The sequence below is a fragment of the Dama dama genome, chromosome 27 (assembly GCF_033118175.1).
Source record: "Dama dama isolate Ldn47 chromosome 27, ASM3311817v1, whole genome shotgun sequence".
NCBI lineage: Eukaryota > Metazoa > Chordata > Mammalia > Artiodactyla > Cervidae > Dama > Dama dama.
The window spans coordinates 25,422,143-25,442,662 of NC_083707.1; the positions used below are offsets into that span (position 1 = coordinate 25,422,143).

General features: G+C 37.4%; 1 protein-coding gene across 1 annotated transcript in view; it reads left to right on the forward strand.

Annotated features, from left to right (window-relative positions):
- CCDC178 (coiled-coil domain containing 178) overlaps positions 1 to 20,520 on the forward strand; it is a 364,772-nt gene that overhangs the window by 317,496 nt on the left and 26,756 nt on the right. The window contains exon 19 of the mRNA XM_061130911.1: positions 6,377 to 6,511. Within this exon, the coding sequence (XP_060986894.1) occupies positions 6,377 to 6,511 (135 nt within the window). The remainder of the gene's footprint in view (positions 1 to 6,376; positions 6,512 to 20,520) is intronic.

A 20,520-nucleotide genomic window follows, 5' to 3' on the forward strand; every position in this document is an offset into this window, starting at 1 on the left:
ACTTTATAAACTTCTACATATTCTTTAATAGATTAAAACGTAGGTATCTTACACTTTGGAGAAGGAAGTGGCAACCCGCTCCAGTATTCTTGTCTGGAAAACCCCATGGACAGAGGAGCCTGGTGGGCTACAGTCCGTGGGGTTGCAAAGAGTCGGACACAATTGACACAATTTTGAGCACAGCGCAAAACAGTGCCACTACCGTCTTACATTTTACATTGTGATTGTGAACGGAATTTTCAGATTGCAATCCAGATTTGGTTACAACTAATTTTTTTAATGCTACTGATCTTTTTCAGTGCTACTCTTGTAGGAAAAAAAAGTCCCTAAACTCTCATTACCTCCTATTATTAATTTATAGAGTTTCTTGCATTTTCCATGTAGATATTCTTCCCCTTATACCTATCTTTTTTCTTTTATTATTGCTTTGGCCAATGAAATTTTAAAGGTATTAATTCCTGATATCCTTACTTATTTTTCCTTCGCATTCTCGGGAATGTTTCTAAAGCATCTCTATTTAGTAAACTGTTTGTTGGAAGGTTTTGGTTTATACCCTTTAACAGGTTAAAGAAATTTTCTCTATTCCCTCCTATTTTGCCACAATAATTTTTTCATTGTTGATTGTTTTTGTTCATTGTTAATTCATATCAACTTCTTTTGGGAATGATTCTTTTCCTTTAATATATTGATGTATTACATGAAAATATTGTTGATAATGAATCATTTTTAAATTTCTGAGATTATTAAATCACAGTTCCTCTGTACTGTCTTCAATTAAAATAATGAGCTCCTAGATGGTACAAACCATTCCATCAATCAGTAAGTATTTATTAATCACCCTCTTATTACTAATAAATCAACTTCAGTCTTAAACCAAGCAACAAATTAGGAGAACACTTTTACTTTGCATTCAGAAAATACAGATGGTAAATTATTTTCTTGCTCGGCAAAGAGGAGAGAAGAATTAAGAACCCATCGTTAACTACTTTTGCATAAGAAATTGGGCCAAAACGTAACAGCTTAAACCAACATAGCTTCACTTTCTCACAAAGTTTCTGGGGGTCAAGAATGAAGAGGTGCTTAGCTGGGTGGTTTTAGCTCAAGGTCTCCGACAAGATTGCAATCAAGTTATTGGTTGGAGTGGCAGTCATCTGAACAGGCTGGAGAATCTGCTTCCAATATCACTCACAGGGCTGTTCATTTCCTCACCATGTGAGTCTTTCCACAGAGCTGCTCACACAACATGGGAGCTGGCTCCCCCCAGATCTAATGATCTGAGAGAATGAGAGAGAAAACCCAGGATAGAAGTCACAGCTTTGTGTGTGTGTGTGTGTGTGTGTGTTGGAAGTAGCACTCTATCTTCTACCATATTCTATTCAGTACAAGAGAGTCACTAAGTCCAGCCCACACTCAAAAGGAAGAGAATTCTTCTTAATTTCTTAAAGGGAAAAACTATCAAATAATTTGAAAGCCTTTTTTAAAAATCACACTTATGAATACTTTTTGTTCCCTTGACGTTAAATAACAGATCCTTCAACACTATTTCACTGTCTTTCACAATGTATCCCTTTGAGCTAGGGGATTGTCCTAGCTAGCTCAAAGTTGTCCCCTTTGAGCTAGTCTGAGCAAGGCTTTACTTTATTCTCGTGTCAACCATAATGTTAACCAGACCATTTTATGCTCCACCCTAGCCCTGGAGAAGGAAAAGGCAACCCACTGACCCACTGCAGGATTCTTGCCTGAGAAATGCCATGGACAGAGGAGCCTGGCAGGATACACTCCATGGGAGCACAAAAGAGTCAAATATGGCTTAGCAACTAAAGAACAAAAACTAGCCCTGGAAAATAACTGAAAACGTGGTGCTCTGAAATTTTGAATTCTATGCTAAGAACACGAAAATGGTATAAGATGATATTTTGGTGCTGATTTGATTATGGCTAGTCCTGATGATTTTTTGAAACCTGTAATTGGAATATCAAATAGTGTTACTTATTCTTAGCATATTGTATTTTTACACACATGTAAACCCATTTAGAGGATTTGTGTGGTATGATATATGCATTATAGCATTTAATATGAAAGTCAGGTTTATGTGATATATAGGAGTTAGCAGCTATCATGAATTTATGTAGGCAGACAAAGTAACTTGGATTAAAAACAAGTGTATTAAAACAAGAAAATGAAGAATCTCTCATTCTTATAAGAACCGAACCGGAAAGTCCAGAATACTGGAGGAATCAAACTGGAGTCTCCTGCATTGCAGGCAGATTCTTTACCAACTGAACTATCAGGGAAGCCCCATTCTTATAAGAGACAATATTAATTTATTCTGTTTTACTGTCAAAGAGTATCTAGCTTTAAAGTGTAAATTAATGTCAAGAACCTAGTTAAATTTAATCCGAAGATATATTTTGCCAAATGTGTAAATGAGTTTTGTACATGGTATGCAGTACTCACAAGGATACATTATACACAGTGCTCACATTAACACAAAATCACCAGCTCTATCTCAGTACATCATGTCAAAATGGACATTGACTCATTTTCCTCCTCATAAATAGGTACATACATAGTGATCATTATCTCAAAAGAAATATCATTGAATTCCAACTTTGAACTTCCTTTAGCAAAGAGTTCACAAAGCAGGTATTAGAGGCAAGCTGCTAAGTGTGCTACACATTTGAACTGGTCAGAAACCATTGTCAGAAAACTCTGTCTTCCTCTTTGCCATTTTAAATGGTTCAAAGTACATACCAGCTGTTTCCTGATTCTGCTTTCCTGACATCGTTGATCCCTCACTTCCTCTTTTCGTATACAAAATCAAGGGCAACGAAGTTGAGGTTCTCTTCCCAAAATGACTCTTCGTACACGAATATTGCTCCTCCTTAGACTTTTATAAGAATATTCCATTCTCTCCCAAAATTCTTGAAATCCTTGCTTGGGGCTTATCAGTAGGCCAGTCCATCTGGCAATGGCTTTCGTTCTTTTTTCTGAGTACACGGCAGGTCCTCAGAGTGCCCTTGCTAACCTCCCCCTCCCAGTGTGTTTATGTCCCTCCCTGTCCTTTATTGCCTCTTCTATCACTCACTTCCTCATCCCACCTCACCTTCCCTAAAATTTGAATGAGAGGGCAGGCATGTAATCATTTCAGGAAATGATTATGCTTCAGTAAAGTAATCATTGGCATGTTTCATTTCAAAAACACTGGGTTATTTGAAGTTGATGAGATCAAAACCTGTTTCCGTTACTTTGGTCCCACCTGAATTCTGCATCCACCTGAAGGACTTTTCCACTCACAACTTAATTCCCTCTCTCTCTTTCTTTTGTTGTTCAGTCGCTCAGTCATGTCTGACTCTTTGTGACCCCATGGACTGCAGCACACCATGCTTCCCTGTCCTTCACTATTTCTTGGAGTTTGCTCAACCTCATGTCCACTGAGTCAGTGATGCCATCCAACCATCTCAACCTCTATCATCCCCTTCTCCTCCCAATTCAATCTTTCCCAGCATCAGGGTCTTTTCCAATGAGTTGGCTCTTGCATCACGTGGCCAAAATATTGGAGCTTCAGCATCAGTCCTTCCAATGAATATTCAGGACTATTTTCCTTTAGGATTGACTGGTTGGATCTCCTTGCAGTCCAAGGGACTCTCAAGTCCTCTCCAACACCACAGTTCGAAAGCATCAATTCTTTGGCACTCAGCCTTTTTGTGGTCCAGCTCTCACATCCATACATGACTACTGGAAAAGCCATAGCTTTCACTATATGGACCTTTTTTAGGCAAAGTGATGTCTCTTCTTTTCAATATGCTGTCTAGGTTTGTCATAGCTTTTCTTCCAAGGAGTAAGCGTCTCTTAATTTCATGGCTTCAGTCACCCTCCACAGTGATCTTGGAGCCCAAGCTCTTTTTCTTTAATTTTCCTTTGTGTATTTTTGTGAGTCTTTCATTTACTTGGTTTATTTTTTCTCTCTTCTTCCATTATTTTGTAAGTTCCTGAATGTCTTATTCACTCCTTCACTTTTGACACTAAAATTTTACCATTTCACTTTATTGAGTTAGTATCAGTAAGTATTTATTGAGTGACCACTGTTGGCTGACATCTTACAATTGGGCTTTTATCATAACCATTTTCCTAGAAGGGTGTCATTATGACCAACTCTTAATCAACTGTCCTTTCCAGGTCTTAAATATTTTTCTATATATGTATATATATGTTTATATAGATATAGTTGATCATTGTATTGTCTTTAATGTGCACATATATGCATATATATGTGACTTTTATTGGATTCTGATTATTCTTTAAGAATGCCTTCAGTTATTCTCTTCCTGGTTTATCTTTTTGTAGAGGCTTATTAGCTATAGATTTTTGAGATATTGCTCTTTCTTAGTTGATACTTAAAGAACGTCTCTACTTAAGTAGCTTCAGTTACCACTTAAAGTACTAATTTAAGACCTTTGTGGCTATCTTAAGCTAGAGCACAGAAGAGTGAATAAAATTGACTTACTATATACAGCAGCTTCTCCTCATTTAAGATGTGGGTATGGGAAACATTCAATTCACTTTGGTTGATAAGCTCCCACTTGGAAAATCTTCCGCACATTGAAAAATGTCCACTTGTAAAAAAAACCTTACCTTCACTTTTAAGAAATCTTCTAGAATTCATCTTCCTTTTATTTGCCTTCTGTCATATTTGTGTATATCATAATAATAGAATAATTCTTTGACTAAAGTGTTCTAGTGTCTTAATGAACATATAGGCACAGCATACCCTCACCCCACTGTCTGTCAGAGTTGGCAGAAAAATTTCAATATTATATTAAAATTATTAAAATATTTATTTAAATAAATATTGAAATATTACAGAAAAATTAATACTGACAGATTTTCCTCTTCAAAAAGTGATTTGCCATTTAGTTCAATAGCCTAAATTATCTGAAATGCCCAGAAACTAATCTCAAGTAATGTATTTCAGCATTTACCAAGATAAAATAGCTTTAGAGTCAAGGTTATTTTTTTCATCCTAAATGAACCAATTAACCAAGAATAGAGATTTTGTTTTCTGTGGATTTATATAGATACCTATGTGTGGCTTTTTTCAATGCATTATGAAGATCATAAAGATAAAGAATTCACAGGTAGTAGCATGTAGCTACTTTAAAGATGGTGATTTTTAAGTAAACTGTTTTATTGAAATATGCACACAGGAAGCTCCACAAGTCATATGGGCACTGCCTGATGAAGTTTTGCAAGCCTCCCTTAAATGTAACCAGTACCCAAAATAATAAATAGAACATAAAATGGCCATTTTATGTGCCGTTTTAATTCTTTTATGAAGAAATATTCAATATGAAATTTTTGGCATTTATTTCTTTGTTCTGGAAAACACATCTAAAAAGAAAGCAACATAAACAGTTATTCATATTATCAAAAAATAAAAGCATTTTCAGTGATAGAAACCTATGAGTAAATATTTTTAATATTTTTTGGTTAATTTTCATGAAGCTAATTTTTTTGAAAATAATTATAACAATTCTGTACGGTACAGCTATGCTAGTTGTTGAAGGACAAGTGTAAATTGCCTTGGTAACACTTCTACTGTGGTTTTTTTGTTGTTTGTTTTTGTTTTTATATTAAATTTCCAAAAGATGGAGAATGCCTCACAGGAGAAATCTTTCTTTCTCTGTATAGTTTCCGCATTTAAAGTCACTTGTAAACGTTACGTCCACTGTACTTGAGTGCAGTGAGATGTTCCTATGTCACATAGTCAGAGGGAGGTAGATTAATAGGGAATTCTAGCTGGAAATTTCTTCCCTGTTATTGTTCTCCCTAGCAGTTGATGGCTAAGTTAATTCTCTTTAGTTTTGTCATGCTCTAAAGCACACATTGCCAAGCCATTGTAGGGTTTTATGAGGAGAAAAAAAAGAAGTCGACGGTGTCCATCAAAGTCTTCAAGTTGCATTTTTAAACTTTGGCCTGACCTGATGTGCCATTCAAAGAAGCTTCAAAAGATTATTTTTAAAGAAAGGTTCAATATGTCCCGAGGCTATCGGTTTTGAGTTAAACTGGGTGAAGTAGAAATATTTTACTCATCAGCTTTGCAGTCACAGAGTTTGCTTCAGCTAGAACAAAACTGCTGAGGCATTTAGAGAAAATTAACCCCCCATCCTGGCGGCCAGATGTGACTGGTTTCTGATGAATGCACATGAGTGGGCTGAAAAATCAAGAGACTGTGAAATTCCTGTCAGGCCCGTACAGTGCGGAATGGGCTATTGACTGCTTTCTATATTTCCCTCCATCATTCTTCTTGAACACTGCCATTAATTTCCTCTCCCGCTCTGACTTGTGTTTTTGCCCCCCTCCCTCTCCCCTGTAGTTCTGTCAGCTGCAAAGGAGGATACACAAGTTGTGGCAGAAGCACTTCGAGCTGGTGGTCTTCTACAGCCGGATGAGGCTGGCCAAGTTCCAGACAGACTCTCAAGAGAGTATTCAGAAAATATTAGCTGTGCAGGTAGGTGACTGCAGGGAAGTGGGAAAGATCATTCTGATCTAGATTGAAAAGCAAATGATGGGTAGTGTGATGAAGCATTAAAACCATATCCCATCAGAGTTTTATAAATTTTTAACCTCTTTAATAAACTGGAATTGCATGAAGGATGAATTCAGTAAGTTAGCATATACACCATGCATACTTTGGGGGAAAAGGGAAATTGAACTTCTCTCTCACAGACCTCAGGATGGATTTTTATACATACATTTGATATACGTATAGATTTTCCCATCTTCAGGCTTTGCAGACACTGCTCGGCTATTTAAAAGACACTGTCAACAGTTGCCTTGTGTTGCTTTTGTGTGAAATCTACTTCAGTGAATATGATAGTTGTGATTATTCTATTTAACTGTTTTCTTTCCCCTTCTGTTTTTGCAAGAGGCTCATCATCCTAAGCCAATTTGGAGATGACTTTATTTGAAAAATAAGCAATTGGGGAGGAGAATGTTTTAATAACTGTGCTTCCAGATACATGTGAAATTTTACTCTTTGTCTCTGTAGAAACGTCTGGTGGATCAGTTGTCCTTATTTTAAGACTCTGATCTCTTTTGGAAACCCATATTAACTGTTTGAAGACTATTATTTGAAAACTACTTACATTTTTATCAAATGAATATTTTGCTATTTGAAATGTTACAACATGTGTATAAAACAATCTTCCAAAAGAAAACATCCACCACCAGTTCTATCAAGAATAAAAAGTTCCTCTTCTATTAAAAAGTAACATCATAAAAAACCATAGTTTTTATTAACTTAAGGTATTAACAATGCATGCCGAAACTGACCGAACAAAATTCTTTTCTAAATATCTTAATTATGTGTGCATTTCATGATGCTTTTAATGCCCTTAAACAAGTGGGTGTTGCAAAGCTCTTCCAAAGCTATTTCAAAATTTCATTTTTACTTTTGGCTATTTTTGCTGTTTCCTTCTGAGGAGTATGTAGATAGATATATAGACAAATACCCCATATATAATGGAGAAGGAAATGGCAACCCACTCCAGTATTCTTGCCCAGCGAATCCCATGGACAGAGGAGCCTGGTGGGCTGCTGTCCATGGGGTCGCATGGAGTCGGACAGGACTGAAGCGACTTAGCATGCATGCGTGCATTAGAGAAGGAAATGGCAACCCACTCCAGTGTTCTCGCCTGGAGAATCCCAGGGGCAGAGGAGCCTGGTGGGCTGTGCACAGAGTCGGACATGACTGACGCGATTCAGCAGTAGCAGCAGCCCCACGAATAAAGTATGAAAGTTGAAAACGTGTCGGTTGCTCAGTCTGTCTAAATCTTTGCAACCCATGGATTGTAGCCCACCAGGCTCCTCTGTTCATAGTATTTCCCGGGAAAAAATACTGGAGTGGGTAGCCATTCCCTTTGCCAGGAGATCTTCCCAACCCATGGTTCAAACCCAGATCTCCTGCACTGCAGGCAAGTTCTTGACCTTTTGAGCCACCAGGAAAGTCCATAAAAAGAATATATGTACTTTAACAAATATATATATATATATATGCTTTATTTATATACTTTATATGAGTTCTATTGATAATGGATTGCAACAAAGATTTTAAATAATTGGAGAAATTTAAATTTTTGGAAAGTCAGTGCTTAAAATGTGTAGGTTTAATAGGAATTCATATGTGAATTTGAGTATAAACTATAATTTCAGTGTTTTAGAAATTATAAGTATATTTCTTTCCTTAAAGATGCCTGTTAACATTTAGTATATTAAAAATTAGAGTGGCTTAACCCATGATTTTCTTTTAAACATTCAAAGGTGATCTGCCTGTCCTAGTTGTTATCTTAAAAAAATCCTATATTTCTGCCCAAATGTAAACATTCTTAAAAGTCTTACAGTGATAAATTTGCATTGTGAATTATGGTGTATTTTGAAATATTGATAATGTCAATAGAAATTATTTGAATTTGGGTAAAATGAATTCTAAATCCATCATCTTCAATAGCCCTTATTCTAATTTTGCATTAGGAATTCACCAATAGCTTCTCTACCAAACTTGATTTTAAATTACTTATCTTTATGACTATTATATCCCAGCTGAAGTTCACTTTAGAAATGATAGGACCATATCAGTAGGAAAATTCAAGTACTCAATACCTAGAGATACAGCAGCAAGACTGGGTTGTATTTGGGGAACTTAAGGAGCATAACATAGTGGATTCTCTTCTTATCTACTGGAGATACCTTCCATTTAGAAAATCTCAAGTTTGACTTTTAATGAAAATTTGAAAATATCATTTTCATGATCTTGCCATAAAACTATAGAAACATGTGCAATCCTCTGGAAAAATTCAAGTCCAAACCCCTCAACATGGTACACAGTCCCCAGCTCCTGCTAACCTTCCCAGCTTCATCCATCTCCACACAAGTTCCTTCAGTCAATTTTATCCACTCCAAAATTCCTACTAATCAAGACACCTTCTATTTATTCCTTCTTCTCCTCCTTTTTCTGCAATACCCTTTCTTACCTTTCCTGTTAAAGAACACCTGACTCAAATCAAACATCCCCTTTGCAAAATCCTTCCCGAGTTCTTCCCCCTCCTTCCTCTTCCAGGTGAATTAATTTCGACCTTCATTGATCTCCTACTGTAGTCTATTCACAACACCATAACACAGTGATATTTTCAGCAGCTAATGCTTCCTACCTGTTGGTAAGCCCTCCTTCCTAGAGGATTCTAAATTCCCTTGGGGCTTTGTACCAGCAGTGAAATTAGCTCAATTCTTGTTCCATTTTTAAGGGTGTATGGTAGCAAGGCCACCAAGGAGACTGAAAGTATCCCATCCCAACATCTTGTTTTCACCTATTACGTGTGCTCAGTTGCTCAGTCGTGTCTGACTGTGAGACCCCATGGACTGCAGCCCACCAGGCTTAGCAGCAGCAGCATATCCATGTTGGGCACTCTAATGTTTTATATTTTGAAAGTAGCATTGTAATCATGCCATAAGGCATGAGTGAACTATTTGACAAGAAAATCATCTGATGAACCTTCTGAAAAGTAAACTGTATGTGTAACTGAGCAATAAGTAATTCAAAATACATGTTGAACAGAAAAGGGCAACTTTGTTTCATCCTTGAGCTTGGAGCAGTCCCTTGCAAGACCATCAAAACGCATAATTGGCAGCTCTTGAAGATGGCAGAAACCCAGGTGGGCCGATAAGCTTTTGAATTACATGATCAGGCAGGAACCAATAAAATGAACTATATCTGGAATGAAGAATCTGCATATTTAACATTGAAGCCACTTATATCAATGTACATATAGGGATTTTAGTTCACCATAATTTCAAAATGAGCCAAAGAGAGCTACTACAAATTTAGAGCCAACGCCATGATTCAGCTCTAAGCAAGTAAGACATCTTAACTCCGACCATATGCAGTATATAGTCCTAAGATCACATATGAGCCCATACAGAGTGAGTACTGTGATTTCATTTTAACATCACTATTGTTCTCTTTTTACTTTTAATGTATTTAATGCTGTGATCACATTAACTTGTTGCAGCAAGCCTGGCGTGCTACACTCCGTGGGGTCACACAGAGTCAGACACGACTTAATGACTGAACAGCAACAACAATGCTGTGATATTTTATGCTTCTTTGGTAATTAATTTGGAAAAAAAGACTCATCGTAGACTCATCGTTTAACTGAAAGAAGGTGATGCGGCTGTGCCATGTTGATGTGATCGTAGGCTGTAAGGCACAGGTGTTTCGTTTGGTTAAAGGATACAATAACTCTCATTGCTCGGTTTCAAAAGTTGAGTACTTCTGCAGCATTTTATACAGGTTTGGAAAGTTTAGTTTATGGGTCATATTGATTCCCTCGAGAGTGAATCAATTACACAGATTAAAGTAACATGTTTACAGATTGGTCATAAAAGCAAATCCATCTTATTTAGAAGATATGTACTTCAGACAAATAGAAACAGAATGAAGAGCTTCAAAAAAAGAATGAGAAGTTCTCATTTAAAAGGGGGCTTCCAGGTGGCACGAGAATCCACCTGCCAATACCAATTTAAGAGAGATGAGAAAGAAGTAAAATTTAGAATGCGTTAAGTATAGAAGACTTCAGCATGGCAAACATCTAAATGACCACTAAATGAAGGTCTGTGGTTGAATATGTTGAAGAGCTCCAGAGGGCAACATCTGGACCGATAATGGCAGAGTCTGGAAGATGGGTTTGGGCCCAGTAGGAATACATTTTTCTAACAAGTGATACTGTCCAAACGTGTGCTGCTGATACTCAAGCAGAAGCTCCTGCAGTGGTAGAGGGAAAGCAAATGGTCTAAGAGGCAGCCAGAGAGCACCTCCTCCCAGGGCTCCTCCTGGAATACTCTCCTGACCCCCTTACACAACATCTGTTTGTGTGTCCATATCTCTACCCACTAGGATGTCAGCCTCCTCAGTTGGAAAGCATATCCTGGCACCAACTATAATTCTCAAAACATAGTAAGTACTCAAAAATATTTGTTGAGTGAATTTATTATTAAGTGAACTAGTTTATTAAGATTGAGTGTGATAACCTCAAAGGCTCTTTTTCAGCTCTTGGTGCCTACAGTTGTGTAGATAATAAAAAAGAAGAATTCTTGAGGTGCTTTGCCAGAAATTTTGATGGTACGGAAGTAAGGTACTTAATCATTTCACATACACACATGCGTGTATGCACACACAAAAACACACACAATACATATAGGGACAGCCCAATTTCCTATTTCTGAAAAAGAACTGTACCAATGAAAAGAAGTCAGAAAAAAAAAAAAAAAAAAGCCACAGGGTAAAAATCTAAAATAACTTAGTAATGTGATATAAGAGAAAATCTCTGAAGCTATGTGATCTCTTTAAAGACCAAAGAAATTACAGAAATTTAGATTTTTAAAATAAATTCATTTAGAGATATTATGATTGAAGAATAACATTATATTGCTAATCTTTACTGATTAATTCTAAATAGAAGATATTAAAATATAGTTGCCAGTAGTAAGACTATCTACTAGAAGTTCTGGAGATGAGATTTGTCACTCCCAAACTACTAGGGAAACAAAAGTGTCGTAAAAGGTTGAACAATTCAAAATTCAGGAAAGAGGACAGAAAGAGTATAATAATGAACAAAAAAGTCCAAACATATTAGTAACCATAATAGCTAAATGATTTCATTACACAGTTTAAAGAACAGGTTTACAGATTGGTCATAAAAGCAAAATCCATCTCATTTAGAAGTTATGTACTTCAGACAAATAGAAATGGAATGAAGAGCTTAGAAAAAAAAAAATATGACGTTCTAATTTAAATAGGGGCTTCCCAGGTGGTGCTAGTGATAAAGAATCTGCCTACCAATGCCAGAGACAGAAGACACAAGGGTTCAGTCCCGAGGTTGGGGAGATCCCCTTGAGAAGGAAATGGCAACCCACTCCAGTATCTTTGACTAAAAATTCCATAGACAGAGGAACCGGGCGTGCTACAGTCCATGGAGTCACAAAGAGTTGGAGAGGACTGAGCACATAAACACAATTTAAAAGGAGAGAGAGACTTAAAAGCAAAAAGAATCAGAACACTAAAATATGGATATTTCATATTGATAGAATATAAATATAACTTATTAAGGCACACAATAATGAACGTAATGCACATGACAAAATAAATTCAGAATATGTAATGTTAGAACTGACTGAAAACCAGAGAAAACTTTAAAAATTTACAGTCACAATAGACAATATTAGCAAATCTCTTTGAACTTTATAAAATTAAAAGAAAATGAGGGTTTCACATAACAAAACCTGTAAGTTTTGGTTCAACTACAGAGAAATTCAACTTTAGAAAAGCAGTTCAGTTCAGTTCAGTCGCTCAGTCGTGTCCGACTCTTTGCGACCCCATGAACCACAGCACACCAGGCCTCCCTGTCCGTCACCAGCTGCCGGAGTCCACCCAAACCCATGTCCATTGAGTCGGTGATGCCATCCAACCATCTCATCCTCTGTCATCCCCTTCTCCTCCTGCCCTCATGTTACTGTAATTTAATGACAGGTTAAAAGAGATATAGTATATATTTCTAAATATTACATTACTAAATATATGCTGAAAACACTTAATATGAAGGCAACATATACTTATTCCAATAAAAGTCACAAAAAGAATTTATAATAAAATTCTCTTAATTTAGTAAAATGCATTAAGTGATACATTACTGGAAGCATCTTATTTAAATCAGGAAAAAAGTAATGATTCCTGGCTATCGTCATTATTGCGCATCACTGCTCTGAAGCGTTAGTAGTAAGTCGAGAAAAATAGTACACTGTGTGGGAAAAGGGCAAAACTATCATTATGATCTGATAATATGGTGTTTCTCTTAGAAAATCTAGGAGAATCAACCAGAAATGCATTAGAGGTAATAAGACAGTTCTTTAAAATGGCAGCCTGAGATAATAGAGTTCCTAAAAATCAACCTAACAATGAGTTGTGTGTGTGCTCAGTCGTGTCTGAATCTTTGCAACCCTGTGGACTATAGCCCGCCAGGCTCCTCTATATGGAATTTCCCAGGCAAGAATACTGGAGGGAGTTGCCATTCCCTTCTCCAGGAGATCTTCCCCACCCAGGGATAGAACCCACATCTCTGGTGTATCCTACATTAGCAGGTGGAGTCTTACCACTGATACACATGGGAAGCCCTAACAAAAAGTTTGCTTAAACCTGTTAGAGAAAACTTCTAAAAAAACCTGAAAAGATATAAGCAAGGACTTAAATAAAAAATTAAATACGTATTATTTTCATGGATAAGAATATTATGCATATTGGGAAAATGCCAATTTTAAAAGAAAATTTCACATTTGAAAAATCTATAAATTCAATACAGTCATACTTGAAATCAAGACAAGATTTTTTAGTGAAGCTTGAGAAAGTGATTCTAAATGCTTTTGGAAGATAAAAATCCACCAAAATAGCTCTGACTTTTTTTAAAAAAGAACAATTATTGCTGAAGTCAGGAATTTATGTCTTTGAATAGCAACATATATTTTTAAAAAGCTGTATCAATTGAATTAAACAGCATAACATTGATTTAGAAGTAGATCAAAAGCTCTATAAAACAGAAGAGCAATTGGTAAACTTCTTCTTTCAAGGATCAGGTAGTAAATATTATAAGCTTTGCAGGACATTCAGTCTTTGTTGCAATTACTCAATCCTTATAGCAGGAAAGCAGCCTTAGAAGATAGTATATGAATAGATGGAACTGTGTTCCAATAAAATTTCACTTACAAAATGGGCAGCAAGCCTGAGGCTATGCCCTGAAATAGAGCACCCAGGAATGCCCCAGGATTATTAGAAATTTAGAATGTAATAAAAGTAGGATTTCAAATTGTATAAGATGAGGGTGGATTATTCACTTCTCAGCTATCTGACGGATGAAAGTAAATATCTGAGGGATAAAGTAAAGTAGATTATTTTATGTTTATATAAATTTTAGAATAAGCATTAGAAATTTTATAGTATCTTTTTTAAAATACAGCCTACTGAGTAGTATTGAAGCAACAAAGGCCTTCTTCTCTAGAGAACAAATGTATGGTTATGGGGGGAAGGGATAGTTAGGGAGTTTGAATATGGCATGTACACACTGCTATATTTAAATAGATAACCAACAAGGACCTACTGTGTAGCACAAGGATCTCTGCTCAATATTATGTAACAACCTAAATGAGAAAAGAACTTGAAAATAGATACATGTTTATGTATAACTGAATCATTTTGCCTTACACCTGAAGCGAACACAACATTGGTAATCAGCTATGCTGTAATATAAAATAAAAAGTTATTTCCTAAAAAAAAAAAAAAAAGAGGCCTTCTTAAATGAGGGAAGAAAATCACTAAGAAAAATATTAAGTTTGACTACCAAAAACTAAAAATATTTTCATTAACAAAGATACAATAATAGCAAAACAGATAAAATTTCTTATCCTTATGAACTTACATTTCAGTGGGGAAAACAAGACAGTAAACAGGTTAAAGTTATAGTGAAACTGTGTACTAACAAAAAATGAAAATAGGTAAGGGGCATATGAAATGACAGGAGAGGTACTGAAACAGTGCATTTTAGCAGTGCATTTTGACTTATTACTTGTGTAAATAAATAGCTCAAAATAGTTTAAAGGGTAACTATTTTTATTTGTTGAATCTTTCTCTCTCCATGTTGAACTGGAAATATCAACTTAATTGCTTGAATATCAGTGTTTGTTTTAGGGTAGGTGGGTCGGTAAGTTGTTTGACTGCTTGTTTGGTGGTATGACCCAAGATGTGAAACAGCATATGCCCAAGGGTGGCTGTGAGAATTGGATGAGATGATGTATGCAACATCCTCCCTACACAGTCAACAATTTACAACTTTAACTCACTTTCTTCTTTTTTGTCCCTGATAGTGCTGTAAGGTGATTCCAAAAATGCAACAAATTCCTACCAAAATTTGCCAAAATCAATTCATCACAGAAGCAGTTATACTTTCTAGTCTTTCCACCTTCAGAACTTGCAACTCCACATCTGACATCATTCCTAATGCCGTAATTTGAGAAAATATTGATACATATAGGTACACAGCACATCTAGACATGTAATGTGTCAAAAGAAATTCTTGGTTGACTTCACATCCTTTAATGATTCTTGCCTCAATCATTAAAGTATGCATAAACACATAAACTAAAGAGAGAATTAATAAATATTCTAAATTAAAACATTCAGATAATGAGCTATTAATATACATTTTAGCTAATATCTTCTGTTAAATGTAAAATCAGCATTCCACCCTCATCCAAGGCTTACTGTAGCTAAGAAATAAATGCCTGTTGCCAAAAGTCAGTTCAGAGCTAGAAAACTGTGGGTGAAAGAGAACTTATGAGTTCACTTCTTCTATACCCCTACCTTTGGGGTGGATTTTTTCACTTTCTTTCTATATTGAAAGTATACTTTTATATTTTTTATTTTTTCTAATTTTTATTGAAATATAGTTGGTTTACAATGTTGAGTTAATTTTGGTACACAGCAAGATGATTCAGTTATATACATATGTGTCTGTGTGTGTATGTGTATATATATATATATATATATATATGTATGTATGTATTCGTTTTTAGATTCTTTCCCATTATAGATTATTATACAATATTGAGTATAGTTGCCTGTGCTGTACAGTAGGTCCTTGTTGACTAACTATTCTATATAGAGTAGCATGTATATTTTAATCCCAAGCTCTTAATTTAGTCCATCCTGTCCTTTCCCCTTTGGTAAGCACAAGTTTCTTTTCTTTGTCTGTGAGTCTACTGCTGTTTTTGTTAATAAGTTCATTTGTGTCATTTTTTTAGATTCCACATATAAGTGATATCATACGATATCAGTCTTGACATACTTCACTTAGTATGATAATCTCTAGGTCCATCCATATTGCTGCAAATGGCATTATTTCATTCTTTTTAATGGCCAAATGATATGCCATTGTGCATACGTACCACATCTTCTCTATCCATTCATCTGTCAGTGGACAATTAAGTTGCTTCCATGTTTTGGCTACTGTAAGTAGTGCTGCTGTGAACACTGGGGTGCATGTATGTTTTTCAATTATGTTTTCTCCAGCCATATACCCAGGACTGGGATCACTGGATCATATACCATCTACATTTTTAGTTTTTTAAGGAACCGCCATACTGTTCTTCATAGTGACTGCACCGATTTACAACCCATCAACTGTGCAGGAGGGTTCTTTTTCCTGCACATACTCTCCAGCATTTTATTTTTGTGACTTTTTGATGAACCCCATACCCACCACAGACGCTCAGAGTGCTCAAACAAACTGTGCACACCAGGACCTAGAGATCCCACAGAGACTGAGCCAGAATTGTGTTGAGTGTCTCCTGCGGAGGTACGGGTCAGCAGTGGACTGCTGCAGGGGCAGGGGCTCTGAGTGCAGTAGACACAGGTATAGCATAAGCCTTCTTGGAGGAGATCATCATTAACCTCACCAGAGAGCCACCAAAACTTACACAAGACTGGGAAACAGATTCTTGGAGGGCACAAACAAAAACTTGTGCACACCAGGGCCCAGGAGAAAGAAGCAAACACCCCACAAGAGACTGACCCAGACTTGGCCCGTGAGTGTCCAGGAGTCTCCGGCGGAGGCGTGGGTCAGTGGTGGCCTGTTGCGTGGTTGGGGGCAATGAGTGCAGCAGTGCATGCATGGGACCTTTTGAAGGAGGTCACCATTATCTTCTTTACCTCCACCATAGTTTGGCCTCAGGTCAAACAACAGGAAGGGAACACAACCCTGCCCATCAACAGAAGATTGGATTAAAAATTTACTGAGCATGGCCCCGCCCATCAGAACAACTCAGTTTTCCCCTCAGTCAAGCTCTCAGAAGCTTCCATAAGCCTCTTATCCTTCTCCATCAGAGAGCAGACAGACTGAAAACCACAATCACAGAAAACTAACCAATCTGATCACATGAACCACAGCCTTGTCTAACTCAATGAAACTATGAGCCATGCAGTGTAGGGCCACCCAAATGGACATGTCATGGTGGAGAGTTCCAACAAAACGTGGTCCACTGGAGAAGGGAATGGCAAACCACTTCAGTATTCTTGCCTTGAGAACCCCATGAACAGTATGAAAAGGAAAAAAGATAGGACACTGAAAGATGAACTCCCCAGGTCGGTAGGTGCCCAATATGCTACTGGAGATCAATGGAGAAACAACTCCAGAAAGAATGAAGAGATAGACCAAAGAAAAACAACACCCAATTGTGGATGTGACTGGTGATGGAAGTAAAGTCCTATGCTCTAAAGAGCAATATTGCATAGGAACCTGGAATGTTAGGTCCATAAATCAAGGCAAATCAGAAGTGGTCAAACAGGAGATGGCAGGAGTGAACATCGACATTTTAGGAATCAGCAAACTAAAATTGACTGGAATAGGTGAACTCAGATGACCATTATATCTACTACTATAGGCAAGATTCCCTTAGAAGAAATGGAGTAGCCCTCATAGTCAACAAAAGAGTCCGAAACACAGTACTTGGATGCAACCTCAAAAATGACACAATGATCTCTGTCCATCTCCAAGGCAAACCATTCAGTATCACAGTAATCCAAGTCTATGCCCTGACCAGTAATGCTGAAGAAGCTGAAGCTGAATGGCTCTATGAAGACCCACAAGACCTTCTAGAATGAACACCCAAAAAAAGATATCCTTTCCATTATAGGGGACTGGAATGCAAAAGTAGAAAGTCAAGAGATACCTGGAGTAACAGGCAAATTTGGCCTCGGACTGCAAAACGAAACAGGTTAAAGGCTAATAGAGTTTTGCCAAGAGAACGTACTGGTCATAGCAAACACCCAAAAACACAAGAGAAGATTCTACACATGGACATCACCAGATGGTCAATACCGAAATCAGATTGATTATTTTCTTTACAGTCAAAGATGGAGAAACTCTATACAGTCAGCATAAACAAGGCCAGGAGCTGACTGTGGCTCAGATCATGAACTCCTTATTAACAAATTCAGGCTTAAATAGAAGAAAGTAGGGAAAACCACTAGACCATTCAGGTATGACCTAAATTAAATCCCTTATGATTATACAGTGTAAGTGAGAAATAGATTTAAGGGACTAGATCTGATAGACAGAGTGCCTGATGAACTATGGACGGAGGTTCCTGATGTTGTACAGGAGGTGGGGATCAAGACCATCCCCAAGAAAAAGAAATGCAAAAAGGCAAAATGGTTGTCTGAGAAGGCCTTACAAATAGCTGAGGAAAGAAGAGACATGAAGGGCAAAGGAGAAAAGGAAAGATATACCCATTTGAATGCAGAGTTCCAAAGAAGAGCCAGGAGAGATAAGAAAGCCTTCCTCAGTGATCAATGCAAAGAATAAGAGGAAAACAGTAGAATGGGAAGGACTAGAGATCTCTTCAAGAAAATTAGAGATACCACAGGAGATTTCATGCAAAGATGGACACAATAAAGGACAGAAATGGTATGGACCTAACAGAAGCAGAAGATATTAAGAAGAGGTGACAAGAATACACAGAAGAACTGTACAAAAAAGATCTTCATGACCCAGATAACTATTACGGTGTGATCACTAACCTGATGCCAGACATCCTGAAATGTGAAGTCAAATGGGCTGTAAGAAGCATCACTATGAACAAAGCTAGTGGAGGTGATGGAATTCCAGTTGAGCTGTTTCAAATCCTAAAAGATGATGCTGTGGATGATGCTGTGAAAGTGCCGCACTCAATATGCCAGCAAATTTGGAAAACTCCGCCATGGCCACAGGACTGGAAAAGGTCGGTTTTCATTCCAATCCTGAAGAAAGGCAATGCCAAAGAATGCTCAAACTACTGCACAATTTCACTCATCTCACACACCAGTAAAGTGTAGCTCAAAATTCTCCAATCCAGGCTTCAGTAGTACATGAATGCTGAACTACCAGACGTTTAAGATGGATTTGGAAAAGGCAGAGGAACCAGAGATCAAATTGCCAACATCCATTGGATTATCAAAAAAGCAAGAGAGTTCCAGAAAAACATCTACTTCTGCCTTATTGACTATGCCAAAGGCTTTGAGTGTGTGGATTACCACAAACTGTGGAAAATTCTTCAAGAGATGGGACTACCAGACCACCTGACCTGCCTCCTGAGAAATCTGTATGCAGGTCAAGAAGCAACAGTTAGAACTGGACATGGAACAACAGACTGGTTCCAAAGAGGAAAAGGAGTACGTCAAGGCTGTATACTGTCACCCTGCTTATTTACCTTATATGCAGAGTACATCATGAGAAACACTGGGCTGGAAGAAGCACAAACCGGAATCAAGATTGCCAGGAGAAATATCAATAACCTCAGATGTGTAGATGACACCACCCATATGATGGAAAGAAGAAGAACTAAAGAGCCTCCTGATGAAAGTGAAAGAGGAGAGTGAAAAAGCTTACTTAAACTCACCATTCAGAAAATTAAGATCATGGCATCTCGTCCCGTTTCTTCATGACAAATAATGGGGAAACAGTGGAAACAGTGACAGACTTTATTTTTTTTTTTTACTCCAAAATCACTGCAGATGGTGACTGCAGCCATGAAATTAAAAGACATTTGCTCCTTGGAAGGATAGTTATGACCAACCTAGAGAGCATATTAAGAAGCAGAGACATTACTTTGCCAACAAAGGCCAAGTAGTCAAAGCTATGGTTTTTCCAGTAGTCATGTATATATGTGAGAGTTGGACTATAAAGAAAGCTGAGCACTGAATAATTGATGGGTTTGAGCTGTAGTGTTGGAGAAGACTCTTGAGAGTCCCTTGGAGTACAAGGAGATCCAACCAGTCCATCCTAAAGGATATCAGTCTTGAATATTCATTGGAAGGACTGATCCTGTAGCTGAAACTCCAATACCTGGGCATCTGGTGCAAAGAACTAACTCATTTGAAAAGACCCTGATGCTGGGCAAGACTGAAGGCTGGAGGAGAGGGTGATGACAGAGGATAAGATGGTTGGATGGCATCACTGACTCAATGGACATAAGTTTGAGTAAATTCTGGGAGTTGGTGATGGACATGGAGGCCTGGCGTGCTGCAGTCCATTGGGTCGCAAAGAGTCAGACATGACTGAGCAAATGAACTGTACTGAATCGTAGTCTGTCCATTTTATGAAAGAGAAAACTGAAGCATGTAGAAGTTATATATTTTGCCCATGATCACACAGCTGATAGGAGAGACAGGATTGAAACCCACACTGTTTGCCTACAGAGTACCTACTCTTAACCCCCATACTGTGGCAATTATCTGTGTGTGTTACTGAGATCATCTGAGAGGAAGACAATGAAAGATAAGAGAGAAAATAAGGTCTTAAATAAGGCCACAAATAACAGACTGAGTAATTTAAATGTGATATTCCAAGAATGTATTGAACATTCGGTGAATAACTCTTGACCAAG